General features: G+C 41.4%; 1 protein-coding gene across 4 annotated transcripts in view; it reads left to right on the forward strand.

The window, feature by feature from the left end:
- Nucleotides 1-23,174, forward strand: part of pde3a (phosphodiesterase 3A, cGMP-inhibited) — a 429,455-nt gene that overhangs the window by 199,517 nt on the left and 206,764 nt on the right. For all 4 annotated transcript variants that reach the window (XM_048554229.2, XM_059654697.1, XM_059654698.1 and 1 more), the window contains exon 2: nt 19,503-19,553. In XM_048554229.2, coding sequence (XP_048410186.2) covers nt 19,503-19,553 — 51 coding nt within the window. The remainder of the gene's footprint in view (nt 1-19,502; nt 19,554-23,174) is intronic.

Below are 23,174 nucleotides of genomic sequence, written 5' to 3' on the forward strand. Positions count from 1 at the left end.
GAACATCCGTCTTGGAAGGTTTAGGCTATTTCCTCGCCTGAACACTTGCCAAAGATCAGGATGATAATAATGCCTTTTGAAATGGCCACATAGCAACATATAAGACATTCTCAAAATTGATTTGACTTCAAAGCGAAAGGAAAGGAATGATCCAAAATAGGTCCTTCAGTATGAAAGAAACCCTTATGTTTATTCAACACTTTTTGACACCACTTAATTCCTCGAGTGCTTCCCACTCATTGATGTACTTTTGAAGTTGTAGCTTACTTACGGCTGTGAGGACTGTGGGTTAATGGACAGTATGCAACCTCTGGAGTAGAACAGCACTGGTATCGTATGAATTCTTTAGTGACAGATACGGCAGTATCATTTCACAAGGTCACAGTGATGGCTTGAGTGAAGAGGTAATCTAGCCTATGTCGTGCCACCCTTAAACAACACCGTCTCTACTAACCACTTACTACAATATCCGACCAGTATTCTGGCCTCAGTCACCTGTCCTGGCAAATCGTTCCAGCTGCTAATCGTTTCACCCTCTTTCTGAAGAAGTAGAATCATGGAATCCCTACAGTGCAGAAGCAGGCCAGTCAACCCATCCAGTCCATCGAGCATCCCACCCAGATCCAGTCCATCCCCATAACTTGTATTTCCTAAGACCAATCTACCTAACTCCAACACCTTTGGACTGTGGGAGGAAACCAGAGTGCCCAGTTACTGGTATTTGTCCTAAATTTGTTGGAGCCTATCCTTTGGTTTTTCACATAGCCAGCACATGTATGTTATAACTGTCTGGTATTGGGTCTTCACTGAGGCGATTTTCTTTCTGAGGCTGGAGCTCTGTAGCATATTTACTGAGTTCCCATTAACCTTCTTATTGGCAACATGGAGGAATCTGTTGTTCTCTACTGCACTGACTTGTAGGATCTGTTCTCATTGGAGAAAAGGAGGCTAAGAGGCAATTTAATAGAGACATACAAGATGATCAGAGGATTAGATAGGGTGGACAGTGAGAGTCTTTTTCCGAGGATGATGACTTCAGCTTGTACAAGGGGGCATAGCTACAAATTGAGGGGTGATAGATTTAAGACAGATGTCAGCAGCAGCTTCTTTACTCAGAGAGTGGTAAGGGCGTATAATGCCCTGCCTGTCAATGTAGTTAACTCAGCCACATTAGGGGCATTAAACAGTCCTTGAATAAGCATATGGATAATGATGGGATAGTGTAGGGGGAGGGGCTTAGATTAATTCACAGGTCGGTGCAACATTGAGGGCCGAAGGGCCTGTTCTGCGCTGTATTGTTCTATGTTCTATATGTTGAAGTCACTTGACCAGAGATGCGGACAGTGCTTACAGTGCCATCTGAACATGGTGTTATCTGGCTTCATTGCAGTGTCTATGTATTTCAACTGAAATTATTTGGAAAATTAGCTCATTTTCCCTTTACTTGTCTGTTGCCATCTTAAAACCATTTGAACTTGGTGACAAATGAGTCATTCCTGGGCCGCCTTTAATCTATTTTCTAACTACCTTTGAGACTAAAAAGCTTGAGTCCAAGCCCTGCCAATCTCTTTGCAAATCTGTGGCTGTTTTATCAGGCAGCACAGAGGCCAGACTAATGGATATGCATTTGTCAGGTAAGACTTCTATTGAATGAAGGCACTTGTCCTCTTCAGTCTACCTGAACCTACCCTGTTATTAACTGAACAGCTAAAAATGGCTTTCAGTGATTTCCAATCCTGAACTGTCTTTCAAAGTACTCTGGAGCATAGGTGTACACTGTATGGGCTTTCAGCTTCGTAAGCTTATTCTGATCCACGACCTCTACTGGCATCAAAGTATGCTTTTGTTACTCAGAGCAGGGCTGCCATGTGATGTCTGAGTCTATATTTTCAGCACTCCCTGCCGATTGGCCGACTGAAGAGACCACGGGCAGCCAGGCAATCTGAATACTGCAGTTGTGGCAACTCTCCCTCTGGGAACTGGGAAGCAGTGGAAAACTCACGGGCTTGTTGGAGCCTTTCAACTGTGGCTTCGAGCAATGGTTATCATCTGAGGGTGAACTGCAGGATCCTTGAATAACCTCACTGTCAGTTCAGGAAGCTGGAGCCAGAGAGAGAGAGAGAGACAGAGATGCTTCTGGGCATTGATTGTCTTTCAGCGAAGTCTTATATTTTATGTTGGTTTCTGATTTGCGTCTTTCTGGTTTAAAAGAGACCTGGCAGGCAGTAAATCCTGACCATCATTGGCACCTCCTGTTTAGCATCAACTCTGTAACGGCCTCTAAAGATGTTAACTTTCTCCCTGACTGCCCTCTTGATGCTGTAAGATTAGATCTGTTCTTATTTTAGTTCTTCATTGTATTTTGCAGCTGCTGTTTATTTGGCTTTCCAGACTCTCCCCTCCCAGCACCTTGGCATCCCTAATCTCTATTTTGATCTACTGTGAAATCTTGGTATCAGGCCCATGTTGGGGAACACTGGTGACACCAGTTGGCACCTGGAGGTTTTCTAGGTCACGCCATTTTGTAAGTGGACGCAGTCCTTCATGCAGATGACAAATCACTGTGTGTGACCACATCAGAAGGTTTAGGAGAAGGCAACTGAACCCTATGTTCATAGATAAAGAACTTGTTTATTTTGTTGTTGTGTGATCCAAGTGCTGGACTTGTGCCTTTCTTCTGTGGAGCACTCCTGCTGTAAAATTAATTAACTGAAATTAAGGATCAACTTGGAAATTAGAAAAAAAAAGCCTCCAAAAACCACATTTTGTTTGTTAGGGGCTCGTTAAAAGTGCAATAATAAGAAAGGTCTGGAAATGAGGAGGTACGCTCTAAGCAGGTAGAGATCCAGCCCAGAGGCTCATTCTAGAGGCTGCAACTGATATGACCACGATTGCTCACTAGAGGTGACAGTCACAATGGCATTTCGTGCAGTTGGCCATGGCTGGCATTGGCAAGGCAAAGTCAGATTAGAATTCTGAGGGCTCCTCCTGCGTGGGGCGCTCGAGCAGGTACAGTGCAAGAGGAAAACTGACATAAGTATCACAAGAGGCTGCACCATTCATGTAGAACAGTGGTTGAGGAAAAGCAGCATTGAGGGCAATCAGTCAGTCATGGTGTCATTGAATGGCAGCACAGAGTCAATGGGCTGAATACCCTACACCTGTGCCTAAGCCTAATGGCCTTTTGGTTTTTGCAAGTGGTAGTTACACAGTAATAAAGTCCATTAGCTGGACAAGGGAGGACGAGGGCACAAACAGGTTCCTGGTCAGCTGGATGGTTGTGACAGGGCTATTGTGATAACCCCAACAAGGTCCACGGGGAATCATTATTTATTCTCCCTGTGGAGCTGCTTAATTATGGGTTCCCTTGGGAAAAGGCAGTGACCTGCCCTGGAACTCGTGACCTGGGCCCTTTATAAAGCAGGCCCATGGATGGTTGATTTGTGGTATTTACCAAACGTGAGGCCCAGGTTTGTTTCCTGGCCAAAGCATGGCAGTCTTTTCCTTCCATTCTTGCCACACTCTCTCTTTCGTGCCGATGCATTTTTAGGTGCTCATGTGGTGCAGTGTTCGGGTGTGTCCCAGGTTCAAGTCACACCTGCCCCTTTGGATGTGTCATAACATTTCTAAACAGGATGATTCGAAAGCCTGTACCTCCTGTTGTCAAGAAATTAAACAAACCCAGGAGGGTTCACGTGGCACAGTGGTATGTCCCTACCTCTGAGCCAGGAGGTAAGGACACAAGTTCCACCTGCTTCAGATCCCTGAACAGATTAATAAGAAAAGAATTAAAGCAGACCCAAGTTCTTGTGGTAATGCCTGTGCCTCTGGGCTATAGATCCTGGGTTCGAATCCTACCCACTCCAGAAGTATGTCATAACATCTCTGAAAAGGCTGATTTGAAACAAAACCTAAAGCAGAGTTTCAAAGCCCTACTGAGACAGTGCACTTTCAAACTGTATCGTCAATGATAAGGGAGCCCTTGACTTCATACAGTGTAAGAGTTATTCCAGAAACCCCAAGGATGTCTCTCTGTCCACTGCCACTCTTGGAGCAGCTGAAGGTCCCACTTATGTTTGATGATGTCCTGTGGAAGCAGAAAAACCTAATTAGTGCTTTTCCCATGTTGGAATGCATCATTGGTTATAACCATTCAAGTGCTTCCCAACAGTCTCATCACACACACACAAATATTGATTGTACTGTCCAGCTACAGATGGTAATATCCACGGGAAAATGATGGCCATTTGCTAACTTGCTCAGGGGGATCAAGAGCAAGGGCTACATATGAACAAGGTCACGGGGTTATGGCTAGGTAACAGATACTTCTCTCTTACACTTATTGTTAAGTACAAGCATTCTCATCTGTGGAAGCATTCACAGAACAGAACTGTCTCCATCTTAGCCCAGTAAGCTGGGCAAATAAAGGGCCAGCCTTTCCTTTTCATTTTGTGCTATTCAGTTGACCCACAAGAAGCTTGGCTGAAACATCTGGGACTTCTATATTTGGCAGAGAAAAGACACTGGGATTCACTTGTCAGAGGAAGCGAACAGCCCAGAAAAAGAAGCTATTCTGCCTGATGTGTCTGTGTCAGCCCACTGCAAGAGCAATTAGTTTCTCCACTTCTTGCCTTTCACTTAGCCCTGCAAATATTTTTACTTCAGGTAATTTTCCAATTCCCTTTTGAAAGCCTGGTCTGGATTCCGAGCCAAGGCCTGAAGCGAAAGGATGTCAAAACTTGCTTCATCGCATGACTCAGTTCTTTCTCACGCCCCCTTTTACAATAAATTTGAGAAGCGGTATAAACTGTAACAATTGTGACTCCTGTTTGAAACTCTCTTGCTTTTTATCCATTTATTTTTGCACATATTTTCCATTGCACCCATAGCTGTTTTCACTTCTGATCAATGTCCAACTCTCCAGTTCTTGGTTTTTGCTAACTTCTACCAGAGCATTCGTGCTAGACTTGTATTCCCTGACATTGGCAAAGAACCAGCTGTCTAAACCCACAGCTTGCACCTGTATTGGGGCCGTCTGGGCCAACGTGCAGTCAAGTTGAAAATCTCATGGGTCACTGACACGGTTAGTCACCAGTTGAGTTTGTGGCTCCTTGCGCCCAGTCGACAGGCTGCAGTGAGACCTGAAGGAATTAAATGTGATGAATGTTGTCTTGCAGTGTATACCAGCCAGAGGCTGCGTGCAGAATACCAATGGACCTGATGGTGCCAAGCTTCCATATGGATGTTTAATGGAAACTCTGTAGTTGAAGGAATGAAGCAACACACCAATGCAGAATTTACAACTAGCATTTGAAACCACTTAAAGGGGTACTGTCAACATGAAAACAAAAGACTGGTAAATCCTTTCTCTTTGGCTATTCTAAGACTTTGAATTATGTTGTTGCAACAAGATTGTCAGCATCTACGCTCCTAGTACAGGTGTAGTGTGGGTTGGATGCAGAGCAAAGTTCCTTTCACCTCTGTGTCAACAATGTTCTTTTTTTTAAATTCCCAGTACATAGCAAAGTCAGCATTTATTGCTCGTCCCTAATTTCCCTTAAGGAGGTTGTGGCAAGTCAGGTTCTGCTTTTGTCCGTGGATGGGAAGTGAGTAAATCAAAATGCCCACAGTACTGTTAAGAAGGGAGCTTGAGGGCTTTCATCCAGCAATAGTGAAGGATTGGCGATGTAGTTCCAAGTCAAAATGGTGTGTGGCTTGGAGGGCAATTTGCAGGTGGCGGTTATGGTAAAATTGAATCCCAGTACTGCCAGCACATTTGAACTATTCAGGTTTCTGCTTGAGTAATCTGGGATACCTTGGATAAATTCACTGACTGATCCTTCTTGTAGATATCAGTCAGGTTACTCATGCCACTTTGAGAAGGATGCCCACACAAGCTCTTGGCCAGATGATAGGCTCAGAAATGATGATCGATAAATAAATTTATTATATATTACTTAGTAACGAGTTACATTACAGCTGAGATACATGACTGTACCCTTGAAGACAATCAGTCCCAATTTAAGGTTAAGTACACATTGTTCCTTTAGCTGTATGTTGTTAATACTAAATAGAATCACTGAAGGTATGGTGATGAAATGTGGAACAAACAGAACTTTCCTTTGTTTTTCACAGGAGCAGAGCCTTATATTCTGATGGGTGAAGCTTGTCATGTGATCTCCATTAACCCTTTAAGGGCTAGCTCCCTCATACAAAGTTAGTGGTGATAGTGTAACCACAGTTAATTGTGGTGAAAATCCCAGTGGTTCACCCATGTCTTTATGAAGGAAGTCTGCTAGCCTTACCCATTCTGGCATGCATGTGAGTCCAGATCCACAGCAATGTGGTTGACTCTTAACTGCTGTCAAGGCAATTAAGGATGGGCAATAAGTGCTGCCCTCATTCTACTAATGAATAAGCAATAAAACAATGGTGTCCACATGTATCTAATGTCGCTGTCCTTCCAGGAGGTAGAGGCTGCAGGCTTGGGAGGAAGTAATGAAAGAGCTTTAATATGCACTAACATGTTCTGTTGAAAGGCACCTTTTAATTTCACAGAAATGCCATTTTTAGTTTACAACAGTGGTCCTTGTTTCTCTGGGTGAAGGTAGATATAGAATGAAGGTTGGAAATACATTAGCAGTTTACCTTGGGAACATCGGAATCATGGATTCTTTCTCAGAGGAATTAGATGGAGCTCTCACAACCTAACTTATTGTTGCACAAAGATAACAAGGTGTAGAGCTGGATGAACACAGCAGGGCAAGCAGCATTTTAGGAGCACAAAAGCTGGTGTTTTGGGCCTAGACCCTTCATCAGAAAACGGGGAGGTGGAGAGGGTTCTGAGATAAATAGAGAGAGAGGGGGGTCCAGATCAAAGAACAAGAGAGTTGCAGTGGGAGAGAGATCCCCTGAGATTCGTCTGGAGGGAGGAGGGTAACTTCTTCAGGTTAGGCATTCCTGGAAGAGGCTTCGCAGTGAGATTAAAATTGTATCAGAGATAATGGGAACTGCAGATGCTGGAGAATCCAAGATAACAAAGTGTGGAGCTGGATGAACACAGTAGGCCAAGCAGCAATGTGCTCCTAAGATGCTGCTTGGCCATCTGTGTTCATCCAGCTCCACACTTTGCTATTGTTGCACATATGTGTTAGTCCTCTGGATGTTGATATCTTCGGCAAGTTCAAACATTTTACCCAACCCTGGGTTTCCTCTTGTAAAAAGCCTTATTTCCCTTGTAGCAGTTTGATAGTACTTTGTAGAAACTTGAGTATTATTGAAAAAAGGATGCATTTTGTCAAAGCCTTTCATCTTGTACTGGTCTGGATGATTTACAAGAATACCAATTTAAGGAAGTGAAGAAAACTTTTTACTGTATGACAAGAGAGTGGTGATTGGTTAGAAGGTAGACTGTGATTGGTAGAGGCATTGCCATGGAGAGTGCTTCAATAAATGAGAATTGAGTTTTTTGACCAAAGACACTGAAGGAACAACGATATTTTCTAAGTCTGGATTGTGAGTGGTTTGAAGGGGAAGTCAACTGGTGATTTCCCCATGTATTTGCTTGTCCTTCAAGATGACATTGGTTGCAGATTTGGTGGGTACTGTCTAACAAATCTTGGTTAATTTCTGCAGTGCATCTTTTATGTGGTAACTGCCAGGCTTTAAGACTTAAAGGTGCAGGTGAACCTGGTCAAGTCATTGCCCTGAGAAATGAGCCAGTGAATGGACGATGCCTGTTTTGTTGAGTTGAAAGAAAAATACTGGGTGCACATTTTCTTTCCATGCGGATTAATTTATGTAACTTCCAGTGTGCACAAGTGTCCTACACTCTCTGAGTCTGACTGACAATCCAAAATTGGTTGCCAGTGTAATTCCTTGCTCGCTCAGGCTTATCCAGCAAATGTTGTCCCTTTACAGAATCACACTTAAAGATGGGCTCTGTGTTTGTGAATGTCGCGAGCATGGGCTGGTTGGGTATGGTCAGCACCTTGCTTGTTGCAAACAGCAGAAAGGATATGCTATTTGCAACAACCTACCAGTTTTTATGTCAGACTGCGTACGTACCTGGTATCACACAGCCACTGAAATTCATATACTGCATTATTTATTCGTGTAATAGACAGAATGTCTTTTTAGATAGAAGGCAGTGTCCTATTAGTGATAAACATCACTCATTTGCTACTGTATAGCTGGCAGTGAGAAATTGCTCGCTTCAATGGTTTCTCAAGCCTCTTAGCAATCTTCAAGTTGTGCTTTGGGAAAAAAATATTGCCAGCAAAAATGTACATTTTTTAATGGGAGGTGCTGCATTGAATTTGAATTGTACATACGTTGACAGCTTCTGAGTTATGGAAGGAGCATAAATATACAGTAAAATATTTGTATTAGCAGCTGACTGAAATAAGAGGTCAATTAGACTACAAAGGAGGAGGACTTTGAGTTCCACCTAATCGAGAAGATGATCTAATAAGTACTAAGTTGTTGTTTGGATCTTTGCAGCTTTCCATAAAGTTCCATTACAGGATTAATCGGCCATTGTCAGATATTAAGTACAAGTTTGCTTTGTGTCAATTTGCTGCTTTCTCTCCTAACTTACAAAACAGAATAAACTCCAAAAAGTACTTCAGGATCGAAAAGCACTTTTGACACTCTGAGGTCGGACTCTAAAAATCATATTCATTCCCTTCCCAACCTTGAAATGTAATGGCCTTATAGCTTTTGAGCTGAAAGACCAGTAGGAGGTGAGTGGGATCCCAAGGAGGAGGATTAAGTGTTTATGCCCATTTCTTACCAAAAAAAAGCCAAGAGAATAAGTGGGACCCTTTGGAATTTCAGGATATATTTGGTGACGCTGCATGACTGTGCTTAAAGGGACCGTGAACCAGAGATGAAGCTTTGCTGCTCTTGTCCTATCTCTGACTCACATGGATCTGCAATTGGGAGATTTAGCCTCTAAATGTGTGCAGTTGCTTCCCATTACAGGTGGGCTCTGGTGGTCAGCATTGACTCTTCTGAATGTTTGCATTTTTTGTCCAGTTTTGGATGACAACCGCGTCCATTGCCATGGAGTAGATGGATTAATGGGGATCATCTCTCAGTAGTAATGATACCAAATGCACATCTGTTGACTTTGTACAGTGCAATTTCAGGAGGTGATTACAAAAATCATAGCAAGAGGTGAATAAAAAGGGTGACATGCTTGAGAGGTCATTATCAGGATGACCCCTAATAAAGGAGTATCTTATTTCATGCACCGCAGTAAAGGTTCAACATCCCTGGGAAAACAGAAGACCTGTTATCACTCCGAACACATTTGTAAGAAACTAAATACATTTTACCACTGGAAATAATGAAACATAAAATATTGGACTCAAAAGCATAACCCACATTGCTAAAGAATTGGCACGCAATGTTAGCAGCATCCACAGTGCAGATTGTCCCAGGAGGACAACGTGGCAGAATGACAGCACAGCACTTGGAACAAGCTGTTCCCAAGTTTCTCAGAACTGCCTTCCCAAATACTCACTGTCAAAGCGATAAAGCTTTTCTCAAGGGAATCGTCGCTGTACCAAAGTGACAGCTTTTGGACTGTAAACAACTGAAAGCGGCTGGCCTCAAGATTCCAGTCTCCTACAAAATGTGGAGGAATTGATCGTGAAACCGGGGTGGGAGAATGTTCTGGTTCATGAAGCTAGCAGGGATTGCATCAGCAGGATGCAGAATTACAGAATGATTGGGTGGATGAGTTTGCACAGGATCCATTGGATTCCATCCAAATGTATGTCCATTAATTACAATGAAAGTACTTTGCTATTACACACAAGTGCTTCTCTTCATAATTTGCATGACACAAGTTGCACTGGACTCACAGCGTTTATCTCCGTTTTCTCTCCTCAGAGGCTGTCTGAGCTGCAGGGTTTCTCTCGCAATCTCTGTGCTTTCTTCCAGCATCCCCCGTATTTGTTTTTAGTCAAGTGCTGCTCTTTATTCAGATTTTTAAATTTTAGATTTTATTGTCACATACTCAAATACAAGGAGTACAGTGAAAAGTGTATAATGTCATCACACAAGGTGTCATTTTATGTCCAAAGGTACAAAAAACTTTGAAAAATAGCAAGAGAAACTGTAAAAAAAGTTGAGTATTACTTTATAGGATAAGTAGACAAATAAAGAATGTGGTAATAATTAATATTAAAGTTTTTCTTAATTTAAACTAGGAAAATAAAGGAATAAGTTAAAAGTTCATTTGGTTTAAAAGTTGGCCTGTTATGAGTACAGCAATCACCGACACATATATCACAGAAGACCTATTTTGCGTCCCTCTTATGGACCTGTGTTGTTTCAGCTTGCTGAGGACGATGATACTTGTAGTAAATCTCTTTCTTGGAATAGTTCACAGAGCAATTACTGCTTTCCCTTTGCTAATAGCTGCACAGTGACTGTTGCTAGGCATCCTGTGATGCAGTGAGATGAGGCCTGGATAGCTTGAAGTATCTGAGGCAATGGTTCTACTGCAGCTGAGTCAGCTTCTCGGATGTGATGTGCTTCATAGGAATGTTGCTGAGGTACACTGGTTGGGCACAAGACTTGCTCGCACAGTTTATTTCTAAGTTATCAAACAGTGTAGCATTCAGCTAGTTAGCTGTTTATTACAGCACTGAATTGCTTTTGACTTCAGCAACACGGGAGGAGACAAAAGGCTTGGCAAATTAATTTCAAGGTGAGCCATGAAGGGGCCACTTTAGGCCTCATCATCATTGTAGAGTGTCTGTTCATTCAATCCATTTAAGCGTCAAAGCAGAAGAATGGTGGCACAGTGGCTCAGTGGTTAGCATTGCTGCCTCACACCACCAGGGACCCGGGTTCAATTCCACCTTTGGGTCTCTGAATGGGGTTTGCACATCCTTTCTGTGCGTTTGCTTGGGTTTCTTCCAGGTGATCTAGTTTCCTTCCACAGTCTAAAGATGCCCAGGTTAGATGGATTGGTCATGCCAAATTGCCCTGTAGAGGTTAGGTAGGTTAGCCATGCTACATGCATGGTTACAGAGATGTTGAGGGGGGAGGGGGAAGCTCCTCAGGGGACCAGTGCTGACCTGATGGGCCAAATGGCCACTATCTGGAAAGCAGGGATCCTATTTCTATATCTCCTGAAGTTGTAGCTGCCTGAAATTAATGGCCCAAATATGTTGAGACCAGGGTACTGTTTCTTGGAGTATGGACCTGAGTACCACCGTAAAGGCATTAAAACATGTGCAAGGTGTATCTTTCGCACAATGTTGTCACTTTGGTCACTCGTCACTTGTGTGGGCATCAACTGTGTACAAAGAAAGGTGTGCATTTATTTAGGGTCTTTCTGCAATCTGTACACAGCAAGCTCCCTCATGCGTCAATGAGACAATAAGCAGCTAGTCTGATTTTTGTGATGTTGACTGGAAGATGAATTTTGACCACGACTCTGGAGAGAACTCCGATGTTCTTTGCTGGGATCTCCATTGTATAAAACCACTCCAGCAGCCCCATTCTCAGACATTGGGATCTGTTTTATAACATAAGTTTTAAGCTGCTTTAGCCTGTTGTCCATTGGTGTTCCGAAACAGCAGTGTACTCGGCGTAAGGACTGTTACTGAAGTGAACACGTGATGTCTATATAAAGTGGCTGTGCATCATTGATAGAAGGCAAATGACTGCGGAAACTAGGTTAACGTCAGATTTATATGTTATTGCCTTTCAATCTAAATTCCATCTTTTGTTAGAAAAAATGAAAAATAAAGTACCCATTTTCAGGTATGTTTTAAATTATCGAAGTTTCCAATTCCCTCATAATAGCACCTGTAGGGTGGACAGTGAGAGTCTTTTTCCAAGGATGATGACGTCGGCTTGTACAAGGGGGCATAGCTACAAATTGAGGGGTGATAGATTTAAGACAGATGTCAGAGGCAGGTTCTTTACTCAGAGTGGTAAGGGTGTGGAACGCCCTGCCTGCCAATGTAGTTAGCTCAGCCACATTCGGGGCATTTAAACAGCCCTTAGAATAAGCAGATGGATAATGATGGGATAGAGTAGGGGGAGGGGCTTAGATTAGTTCACAGGTCGGCGCAACATTGAGGGCCGAAGGGCCTGTTCTGCGCTGTATTGTGCTATGTTCTATGTTTGTTATTCCAGCTAGTCCCACTTTTGGCTGTTTACTTACACACATGGCATACATGATCTTTTCTCTTGTGTGATGATCTCCATAGTATTTGTAACTTGTCCTTTTCAGCTTAATCTTTTGTTGCTTCTTCAGTGCTTTCAATGCCAGTGGTGCATGTGGGGTCAGGTGTAGACTCCTTTTCACCAGAATGGACTGACTGGAGCTTTTTATCAACATAGCACACAGGTTTGTGTTGCTTCTCTCTATTCTAGACAAACTCACCTGTTGTCCCATGTATACTGCGTGGCCAGCAAGGTCAGTGCTTCCGCGCATATTTATCCCTTCTTTGAGGATTAGATTCTCTTCTCTTGGGGATCATGCTGTCATTGGAGATTCTGTTATGCCTAAGATAATTCCATTCTTAATTTGGTTGTCTTTTAGTTGCGCAAATTCACAAGGTTTCAGTGAGCTGAAGTAATGACTTTGTGTATTCATTAGTATCTCAGTTTCTACTGCTTATTTGAAAGGTAAGTTAGCATGCAATGGTTCATTTAAAATGCCCTTCATGCAGCCACGCCATTTTTGCTTCTAATTCATGTTCCTATACATTATTGATAAATTTTTGTCAACACAGTTTTCTTTTTGGAGTTACCTTTCACATGTCGCTAGCTTGTGCACACGTGTCCTGAGATAACAATTTCATGAAATTGTTAAGATTTCAAATTTACATTCTTCATAAATCATCCAGTTCTCTCAGCTCCATTAACTTTTACAGACAATTACAGCAGAGGAAGAAAAACAAACTCCTCTCACATTTTTCCTGAAGGCAAAAAAGATGTTATTTTCATAGTTTGCTGGTCACTGCTGCTGGAATGTCACGGTATGTTGTGGGATGGAGGTGGATTAAACAATTGAAGTTAAAATGGTTTAATTGCAATTCTGGCGAAGTTAAAGCACAGAGGAAATTTTTACATCACTGGTAGCATACTTCCTTCTGGCTCAGTATGCCGTACTCTAGAGACTTTAACACAAAATCAGAGCTGACACTCCATTGCATTACTGACTGAGTAATTACTCGTTTATGTAAGGTTATGGTCAGGAAGTTTAGAGGGGGTGTAAGGAAAAATATTTTCACCCAGAGGGTGTTCAGCATCTAAAACTCGCTGCCTGGAAAGATAAGAGAGGTGGGAACCATCACAACAATATTTAAGCAGTATCTTGATGATCTCTTGAAGCACTGTAGCATCCAAGGCTCTGGACCAAGTGCCAGATAGTGGGACTAGAGTAAGTATGTGCTTGCTGACAGGTGTGGACATGATGGGCCAAAGGGCCTCTTTCTATGCCGTAGGATCTTTAGGATATGATGTCAAACTGAGGTGGCATCTGCTCTGTCACGACTGTAAGAGATGGCCCGCCTGACTATTCAATAAAGTCAGAAGTCGCACGACACCATTTTATAGTCCAACAGGTTGATTTGAAATCACAAGCTTTTGAAACACTACTCCTTCATCAGGTAAAGTGAGCTTCACCTGATGAAGGAATAGCTTTCCAAAGCTTGTGATTTCAAATAAACCCATTGGACTATAAAATGGTGTCATGTGACTAAGTAGGTCAGAACTGGTCTCTTGATTGTACTGAGGGGAAGTGATGGTCTAGTAGTATTGTCACTGGACTGTTAATCCAGAAAACACGATGTTCTGGGGACCCAGGTCAAAATTCCACTGTGGCAGATGGTGGAATTTGAATTCATTTTAAAAAATCTGGAATTAAGAATCTAATGATGATGAAGAATCCATCTGGTTCGCTAATGTCCTTTAGGGAATGAAACTACCATCCTTATCCGGTCTGGCCTACATGTGACTCCAGACCCACAGCAACGTGGTTGACTCTTACCGATCCCGAAACACCCAGAGGGCAGTTAGTAAATGCTGCCTGGTTAGCAATACTCGCATCCCATGAATGCATTAACAAAAAAACTAAGACTCCCCAACTCAATCCTCCTTGACGTGAATGCCTAAATACGACTTGCTTTTCTAATTTTTATTTGTTTATGGGTTGTGCATATCACTGTCAAGACCAGCATCTGCTGCCCATCTGTAATTGTCCACAGGGCAATTAAGAGACACACATTGTTGTTGTCTGGAGTTAGAAACAGGCTACACCAGGAAAGGATGGCAGATTTTTTTTCCATAAAGACTATAGTGAGCCAAATGAGTTTTAATGACTATCAATAGTTGTCTTTAGACTTTGTTGTTGAAACTAGAATTGTGTTGCAATATTGGGATTCAAACCCAGGATATTAGCCTGGAGTTCTGGAATACAAGTCCATTGACATTAAAACTACACCATTGCCTGCCCATACTAGTTTTTTTGTGATTCATTGTCAGATGTATCCAGATCTCTCTGTTCCACAGCATTCTGCATTCTCCCTCTAAGTAAAAATTTGTTTTTTGACTTCACAAAGTGGTCAATCTCCTATTTTCCCACATCTGCCAAATTGTCGTCCACTTACCTAGCCTACCTTTATCGCTTATCTGCCTCACGATTTGCTTTCCTCCTTTCTTTATATCATTAAGTGATCAATCTACAATGGAGTTTGCCCTCACCTGAGTCATTATTTAATATTTTAAGCAATTTTTAAACAACGCAGGATTGTTGTTTACTAACCTGAAAAAATAATTCATTTATCCTGCCTCCACTTCTTGAATCTCTGATTCAGTTTGGGTCTCCCATGTTAGATAATGACACAGAGGAATTAGCTGAAACTCTCTCCGTGCTAAAATATTACTCGCAACGCAAGGATTTCTTACTTTCTGCTCCAACCAATTGTGCGATGCGTTATCAAATTCCTTTTGGAAATCCAAATAATACTGCATCTACTGACTTAGCTTTACCCACCTTGCATTTACATCCTCAAAGAGCGACAATAAATTTGTCGAACATGATTTCTCTTTCACAAAAACCATACTGATTTTGCTTGACTGTGTTTTTCTAAATGTCCCGCTATTAGGTACTTAATAATTGCTTCCAGCATGTTCCCTTTGACCGATGTAGGTCTAATTGATCTATAGTTTCTTGCTTTCACTCTCCCTCCTTTTTTTCAATACTAATGTTGCGCTCATGATTTTCCAATCTGCTGGGGCTTCCCAGAGGCTACGGAATATTACAACCAATATACCCTATATCCCTACATCCACTTCCTCTAAAGCCAGAGGAATGGATCATCAGATGCAGGAGACAGCTCAACCTTTAGACCCATTTGTTTTCTCATGACCTTATCTCAAGTGATCATAATTGTTTTAAGATCCTCCATTCCTTGTACCCCAATTTTCTAACATTCCTCAGATACTTTTGTCTCACATTCTCAGGGACCAATTCACACTTTTTTTTTCCCCATGTCCTGTACTCGCAGAAACTTTTATTCCAATTTTTTTATTCCAATTTTGCATCATACTCCAGTTTTTCCATTCCTTGAGCATCTTTTACTGGTTTCTACAGCTTCCTCTACCTTTAGCCCCATGACTAGCCTTTGCAGCTTTGGAAATCTTTCCTTTCAATTCAATATACTCCTTAACTTCCTTAGTTAGACACTTTCACACATTCCTTCTTTCTCAATGGAATTTTTGTTGTGATTGATGAAATATCTCCTCAAATGTATGCCACTCTCAATCATCTGATTTTTTTTCCCCTATTTTCCTGATGGCATGGTGGCTCAGTGGTCACCCTGCAGCCTCACAGCCTCAGGGATCCAGGTTCAATTCCAGCCTCAGCCAACAGCCTGCTTGGAGTTTGCTCATTTTCCCCTGTGTCTGTGTGAGTTTCATCCCCCAGTGCAAAGATGTGCAGGTTAGGTGGAATAACTATGCTAAGTTGCCCATAGTGTCCAGGGATATGTATACTAAGTTGATGAACCATGGGAAATGCAGGGTTAGAGGCATAGGGTGGCGGGGTGGGGATGGGGTGTATGTCTCTGTGGGATGCTCTTCTGATGGTCAATGTGTACTTGATGGGCTTTTTTCCACACTATGGTGACTCTAGGATTCTAAATATCCATTCCACATCAACCAATTCTATCTTCATATCCTTTAAAATTATTAAACACCATTGTCAGACCTCCAATTGAATATGACATTCTAACATTTTATGATCACTCTTAATTAAAAGGATTCCTTTCTCTGAGTTCATTTAATTAATTCTTGTCTCCTTACAAAAAGCATTCAAATTTATAGTAGCTTATCCCCTGGTTGGATTCAGAATATATTTATTGTTTGTTAGAGACTGTCTGGTTTAAAACTTAGACAGTTAGCTGCCAGTTTCTTTTTATCAGCATTATTGGGTTTTTCTGCCAATCAGAATCCACTTGCCAATGAATCACTGTTCCTTTTCTGTAGTATAAATGTCAGTTTACCACTTGAATTGGCATTCTTGTGAATTGTCCTGCTGAGTGCAAGATGAAAGTTTAAATAAACTGTGTCCTTTTCTCAGTAATGTTGAAGTTCTGTACAACCAAACAGCAACTTGCATTGTTATATTTGGATACAATCCAAAATTTTATGGATCATTTTCCTGGTTTCATTTATCAATTTGATTTGTCCAATCTATATAAAGAGTAAAGTCCCTCATGACTGCTTTAGTACCTTTCTTACATACTGCCATTATTCTTTGATTTATACTCTGACCTACAGATTAGGTACTGTCAAGGGACCTGTACTTGACTCCTACCAATGGTTTATTTCCTTTCCTTTTTCTTATCTCCACTCAAACTGATTCAACATTTTGATCCTCTGAATCCAGGCCACTTCTCATTCCTGAACTGATTTACTCCTTTATTAACAGAGCTACACCACCACCATTTCCTTTCATCCTGAATGGCAAATTCCCTTCAATATTTACATCCCATCCATGATTGCATTGCAGCCCTGTCTCAGTTATGTTTATCCTATCGTTACGACTGTCAACAATTTAATGGTGTTGTTTTGAAAAAGATACTTTACAGTATCTTAAAGGATATTTATTCCTCAATCAGCATTTCTGGAACAAATAGCATGATCTAGTCTCATGTTTCATTTCAGCTTTTGTGGAGACTCATTGCATACCAAATGATGCCTGCTTCCTATATTGCCAAATCTAATGTATTTCAGAAAGTACTTGATTTCTGCAGTGTGCTTTAAGATGTCTTGAGGCCATGGGTGGTATTATATAACTACAGTCTTTCATTCAAACTTATTTCCTAATGCCCTCTCCTGTGCCTTTTCTTGCTGATCTTTTCTAGGAATCATCATTGGGTTCACTAAATTGAAAGTGATCTGGCCTTGCAATAAATTCCAGATTAGTGTCCAGACTGTTTGACAAAAGCATTAGTCCACATATCGGAAAGATCTACATTAGGGTAGGTGTTTTATGGCATTGTTTCTGGGACAAGTTAGACTGCAATGAAAAGATTTATGTCGAGAATAATGGCTGACTGACAGTGATCATGCTAGCAAGGCTCTAATCTGATCAAATCATTTAGATGATGATGTTGTAAGCAACCTTTACCTGACCCCAACCTCCAAAATAAAATTACAGACTGACATTGCTGCAGGATATTATTTTCATATGATTTGTACGGGAAAGTTCAGTGTACAGCATGTGCAGGATAAATTCATTCTAATTTACCAGGCAGCTGCTTAAACAGGGCATACTGTTGTCTGCTGCGCTCCTTTTCACTTGCAGTGATATCCAAACAGAACCATTAATGTCTGCTTCGATCACCACAGCATTATTAAATTCCGTTTGCAGCAATAATGGGCAAACCATCAAAGGGCTGATTTTCCTCTTGCTCCTTTTAAGTATTTGGCTGCATACTGGGCACAAAAGATCAGTTGGTTACAAACAGAGCTTCCCAGTTTGTTGCTTCCAACCAGAAAGAGGAAGTTCTGCTCGAAACATGCATTGAATACGCAGCTAGTTTTTTTGGCATTCCTTCGCTTGGCTGCTTTAATCCAGGTGTAAATCTGTTTGCTTGAAATGGGTTTGCATTTGGATTAAAATAGTGGATCGAAGAATGTCACCTGTTGAGTTTAAACAGACATGTGCAGCATTTTTTGTTGTTGTCCCAGCCAGCACTTGGGGTACGTGTGATAGTAGGAAGATTTGCCTCTGAAACTACCCAGTGAAATCCACTCATGGGGGCACCCACTCAAAATAAACTCTTGTCGTGAATTCATCCAATCACCAGCTGGCCCTTTCCCACATTTGCTGCTGATAGGCTCACTTTGTTTGGAGGAGTGAGAGGAATAGCAGCTATCAGCAGGAGTGAGAATGAGGAATGAGGCCCCAGATGAAATGAGGACTGGTGAGTGAGGCCAGGGTCCAGGGAGGAGAGCTGTGGAAGCAGACTGAAGATCTGGGGAGTTGCAGAGTGGACAGAGAGGAGCTAGGAGTCAGGAGGCTGAGATGAGGCCGTGGGGGTTGGCGTGAGTGTTGTGGAAGAGAGGAGCCGGGGACGGCAGGAGAGATTTTCCAACCAAGAAATACACACCTAACCAGGAAGAGGAAAATTGAGGAAATTAATCTATTGCAAATTAATGTAGAATCTCTGGATAAAAACTGCAGCAGTTGAGGAAAAATATTGAGAGGGGTAGAAAATGTAATTAACACAATTGTAATAACCACTTTGTTACATGTATCATTTAATATTGAACAGTTTTGTTTCATAAATGTTTGCATTTATTTGTTATCACATCACAAAGCATCTTACAAAATTATGAATCACTTGATATGCAATGGCTGTGTTAGCTAAACATTGCACATTTGTATCTACGACCTCACCAGCCTGTAGAATGAGTGTTTAGGGTGATGGCTTCTTGTGTATAGAAGTGCATCATTTATTTTTAGAAAAACATTTGTTTCTAACTTATGCTAATTGTTCTGTGCTGATTTAAATACCGTGGTATCTGGAAAGTAATGCTTTCTCTGGCTGGTGTTGCTTTATGCTGAATGGAATGGTGTTGACTCGTGGGAATACTGATTAACTTCCATCATTGTACTTCTGTGAGAGTCCAAATCCCCACATATATTAACATGAATACAGAAGGGATCATTGAAAGTAACTGCATCACCTAATGATGAAGTTAGTGAGATTGAGAACGAGCCCCTGGAAACCAAATTAAAAGCTCTTAAAAATCAAAAGGAGCACTCAAGAAATGTCAAGATGAGGCATTGAAAAAGAAAATATTACTGTGAGCCCAGGTTCTAGTCTAAATTTGTAAGATCTATGTGACTGTTAGTTTCCTGACGGATGTGTGTATCAGTGACAGTGGAATATGTGTGAAATTGACAGTCGTTTTCTTGTTGTTAAGCTTTTTTATTGTTGTTGTTCTTTCAGATCCTGTCGCACTCTGAATGGGATCATAAACGTGGCTACAGAGGATCACAGGTGAGTATCCATAACAAATTATGCATAAAGGGGAGAAATGTTGCAAACTGTTTGCTTGCAGTTCACTCTGTTGGAACAAATAATTCAGAAATAAGCCTACCTTTGAGGAAAATTTTTATTTTCTTTTCTAGTTGTGCCAACTTTTCATGTTGCAATATGTTTGTTTTTCCTTCATGTTGGTGTCTTGGCTGAGTCTTAAATGATATAACAATGTAACGTATGGTCATTTGTAGGAGTGCTGCTCTAATCAAATCAGTAATAGGCATGAAATAAATTGTTGCTTCCTCAAAATTGTAATATGTGGAGAGTTTTTTGTTTTGTTTCATTTCCCTACTGCATGATGCAACAATCCCCTTAAGTTATCTTCTTACTCCTATCTCATTCAAGCTCTTGATGTATTGGGAAAAGTTGGAATATGACTTGGGAAATGGTAGCCAGTAGATTCCAAAATGTCTTATGTTCAAACTGCCAAACTCTGCTCTAGATTAATGCTTTATCAATGATTTGCAAGAGTTCATAGCACTGTTAATTATTTGGAGCAATTTTTAAAAATAAGATATCTCTCTTGTATTAAAAATCCTCAAGAACGACAGCAATGAATGTTTCACTCCGTTCTTCTGTGAATTTCATTCAGGTTATAGAGACGACCATGGAACTTTGCTATAATTGTGTTATGCGGGGCTGTAACTGTTACTTAGAATTGAGGAGCGATCTGATATTTACTGCCCCATCTCGCGTGTCACTCTGTATTTATTAAATTGTTGCTCCCATCTGAATTCAAGCATATGAAGAAGCTTTGTTTCAACGCCCCAGCTCTGAGAAATGTTTCATCTTGTAAAGGTGTAACCAATGCTTGATAGTAGACTAGTTCCGTATCCTGTGCCTGTCACTTCAGTCACCATTTTGCCAGCTCTCACCTCCCCACTGATGGTACAAAAGGTACGCAAATGTTTGACTCTCAAATAAAGTTATTTCTCCTCACTCTCATGATCTCAGAAAAAGTCAGTTTAATACGACAGCAAATATAACTACCGATTGTCCAAAACAGTATAGACTCTCCAGCAAATGAATTCCAGTTGTCCTTTGCCACATGATACATGCATGGCTGAGCTCGATCTAAATGTTGTCTGATAGAGAACCTGGAAACTGAAACAAATATTGCAATTCTGACCTAGCCGTCATCAAATCTGTGAACTTCACCTCCTGAAGAATAAAAGCTGCAGGGTCATGACAACGCCATTACTTACAGGTTCTCCTCCAAGTCCATTGTATTGACTTGGTCATATGCCTCTATTCCCTTATTGTCATGGAGCTGCCTATCTGACAGCATTGACGGGCCATCTTCACCAGTAGCTCAAAAAGTTGGCTCACTACTTTAGGCAAGGTTAATAAATGTCGTGTTTTTGGTTCTGAGGTGATGTGGTGTTAGACTGGGATGGACAAAGCCAGATGTCTGACAACACCAGGTTATCGCCCAAAAGGCTTACTTGAAATCACAAGCTTTCAGAGCATTGCTCCTTCGTCAAGTGAAATCTCCGAAAGCTTGTGATTTCAAATAAACCTGTTGGACTGTAGCCTGGTGCGGTGTCACGTCTGACTTTATTCTGAGATGGTAAACACATCATCGCGTTTAAAAGAAATAATGCTATCGATGCTGTTGGAACAGCTGTTCCCAAGTTGCACCCACACAGCAACTGTAGCAGTCCAAGTTTTCTAAGGTAGAACACTGCCATCACTTCATAAGTTAATCAAGTAAAGCCGTGTACAACTGTCCATTAAATGTGTGTTTACCACGTCTGTGATGTGGACGTTGACTATACAGCTATCCTGCACTAGAGACAATTATTACAAGTGAGACGGCGACAAATGAGCAGTTTTGCTAAGGAGGGACCTCTTTGAGACGGTGTTGCTATCACTGGTTATCTTTTCTAATCAACCTGTTCAGAAGTGTTATTATACCCCTCTGGAGCAGGCAGGACTTGAACACTGGCCTCCTGGCTCAGACGTAGGTCCTTGTTCCTAACCTTTTAAGCAAAACTACAATCGGGTTAGTTAGCCCTGGCATCCTCTTTTCTATGTTGAGTCTAAGGGCCTACACAATTAGCAGTGGTAGATAACAAACCAGTATTGATGTATCACAAAAAGGGGCACGTACCTGTAATTTACTGAATGGAAGCAATAGAGAGCAGTTACCTTGACTAGTTAGCATAATTTTAAAAACTATCATGACATGTCTGTCTCCAGTGAGACTTCATGCTAAGACTGCTTCTTCTCCAGCCCATATCTTGTGTAACATCATCAGTTTTGTGTGGAGTTTGATGTATGAAGCTGTAACAACACGCCTTGACTTTTATATTCCATTCTCCTTGGAATAAACCACAGCTTTGCATATGCTTTTCTAAGCAGTTGTTCTGTCTGTGTACTAACATTGTCATAGCTGACTTCATTCTTGTAAATCACTGTGTAACATTGCCTGCTTAACTGGAACTATAAAGGCTCCCCATTTATTAACCAAACTTTTGCTAAACATATGTGATACTCGGGAGTTCCAGTCTCACTTATCACTTAATGTAACAAATACTGGTGTGTATGACATAGTAAAGTGCGCCATGTTTGTTTCAATGTCATGGCTTCAGTGCTGGTTTATTGTTGGAAAGCATTGCAAAGTAGTAATGGTAGTTTGAAGAGGTGTCACTGGACTTAAACCATTAGCACTGTTTTATGTCCACCCGCTGAGCTTCTCCAACAATTTCAGGTTTTGCTTGTGTCAAATCTCCAGCATCCGCAGTTTTTTTATTTTATTATCTTGGTAAAATCATCTTTGCCTTGCCTTCTGGTGATTAGCCTTGGCTCAGTGGCAGCATTCTTGCTGTTGAACATGAGTTCAAGGATTACTCAACAAGACTCGAGCAAATACCCCTAGGCCTCTGTTTTACTTTTAGGCTGGAATGGTGTTGTATTTTGGATAAGCTGTTAAGCTGAGCCTCTCAGGTGGACATGAGAGATCCTACAGGGAAAAACAAGGGTGTTCCCCGGATAGCTGGCCAACACTTATTGCTCAGTCAACACTCACAGCGGATGATCTGGTCATTTATTTAACTGTTGTTTGTGGAGCTCACTGTGCACAATGTAGTCTACTGCATTGGCAACAGTGACTACAATTCGACAGTATTTAATTGGCCGTAAAGTGCTTTTGGGCACCACAGCGTTATGAAATGTACTATATAAGCAAGTTCTTTCTTTCCTTCCTTGTAAGAATATTTTTCTTCCATTTGGTTTGGCATAGTTTTTGCCTTTATAGCTTCATGTGTTGATAGTGTTACCATTTTCTGGTGTTTCGTGTCTCCTGGGGGAGGGAGGGGAAGAAAGAAGGCATTTCTGCTTTCCACAATGAAACTGGATATTTCCACATGGATGTTTTGTGTTGAGTTTGTGCAGCTGCTGAGTACAGAGCCTAAGCTAACACTGGTGCAGCAATGTCACTGAAGTGTTAGACCAAGGCACTGTCTACAGGTGGCTTTAACAGAAATTTCTATGTGGCGCAAAAAGGAGCAAGATCTTTCTCTTTGGTACCCCACCCACCATTCACCCTTCAAACGCCACCACCACTTAATGACCAGA

Source organism: Stegostoma tigrinum, chromosome 25 (genome assembly GCF_030684315.1).
Source record: "Stegostoma tigrinum isolate sSteTig4 chromosome 25, sSteTig4.hap1, whole genome shotgun sequence".
Classification (NCBI taxonomy): domain Eukaryota; kingdom Metazoa; phylum Chordata; class Chondrichthyes; order Orectolobiformes; family Stegostomatidae; genus Stegostoma; species Stegostoma tigrinum.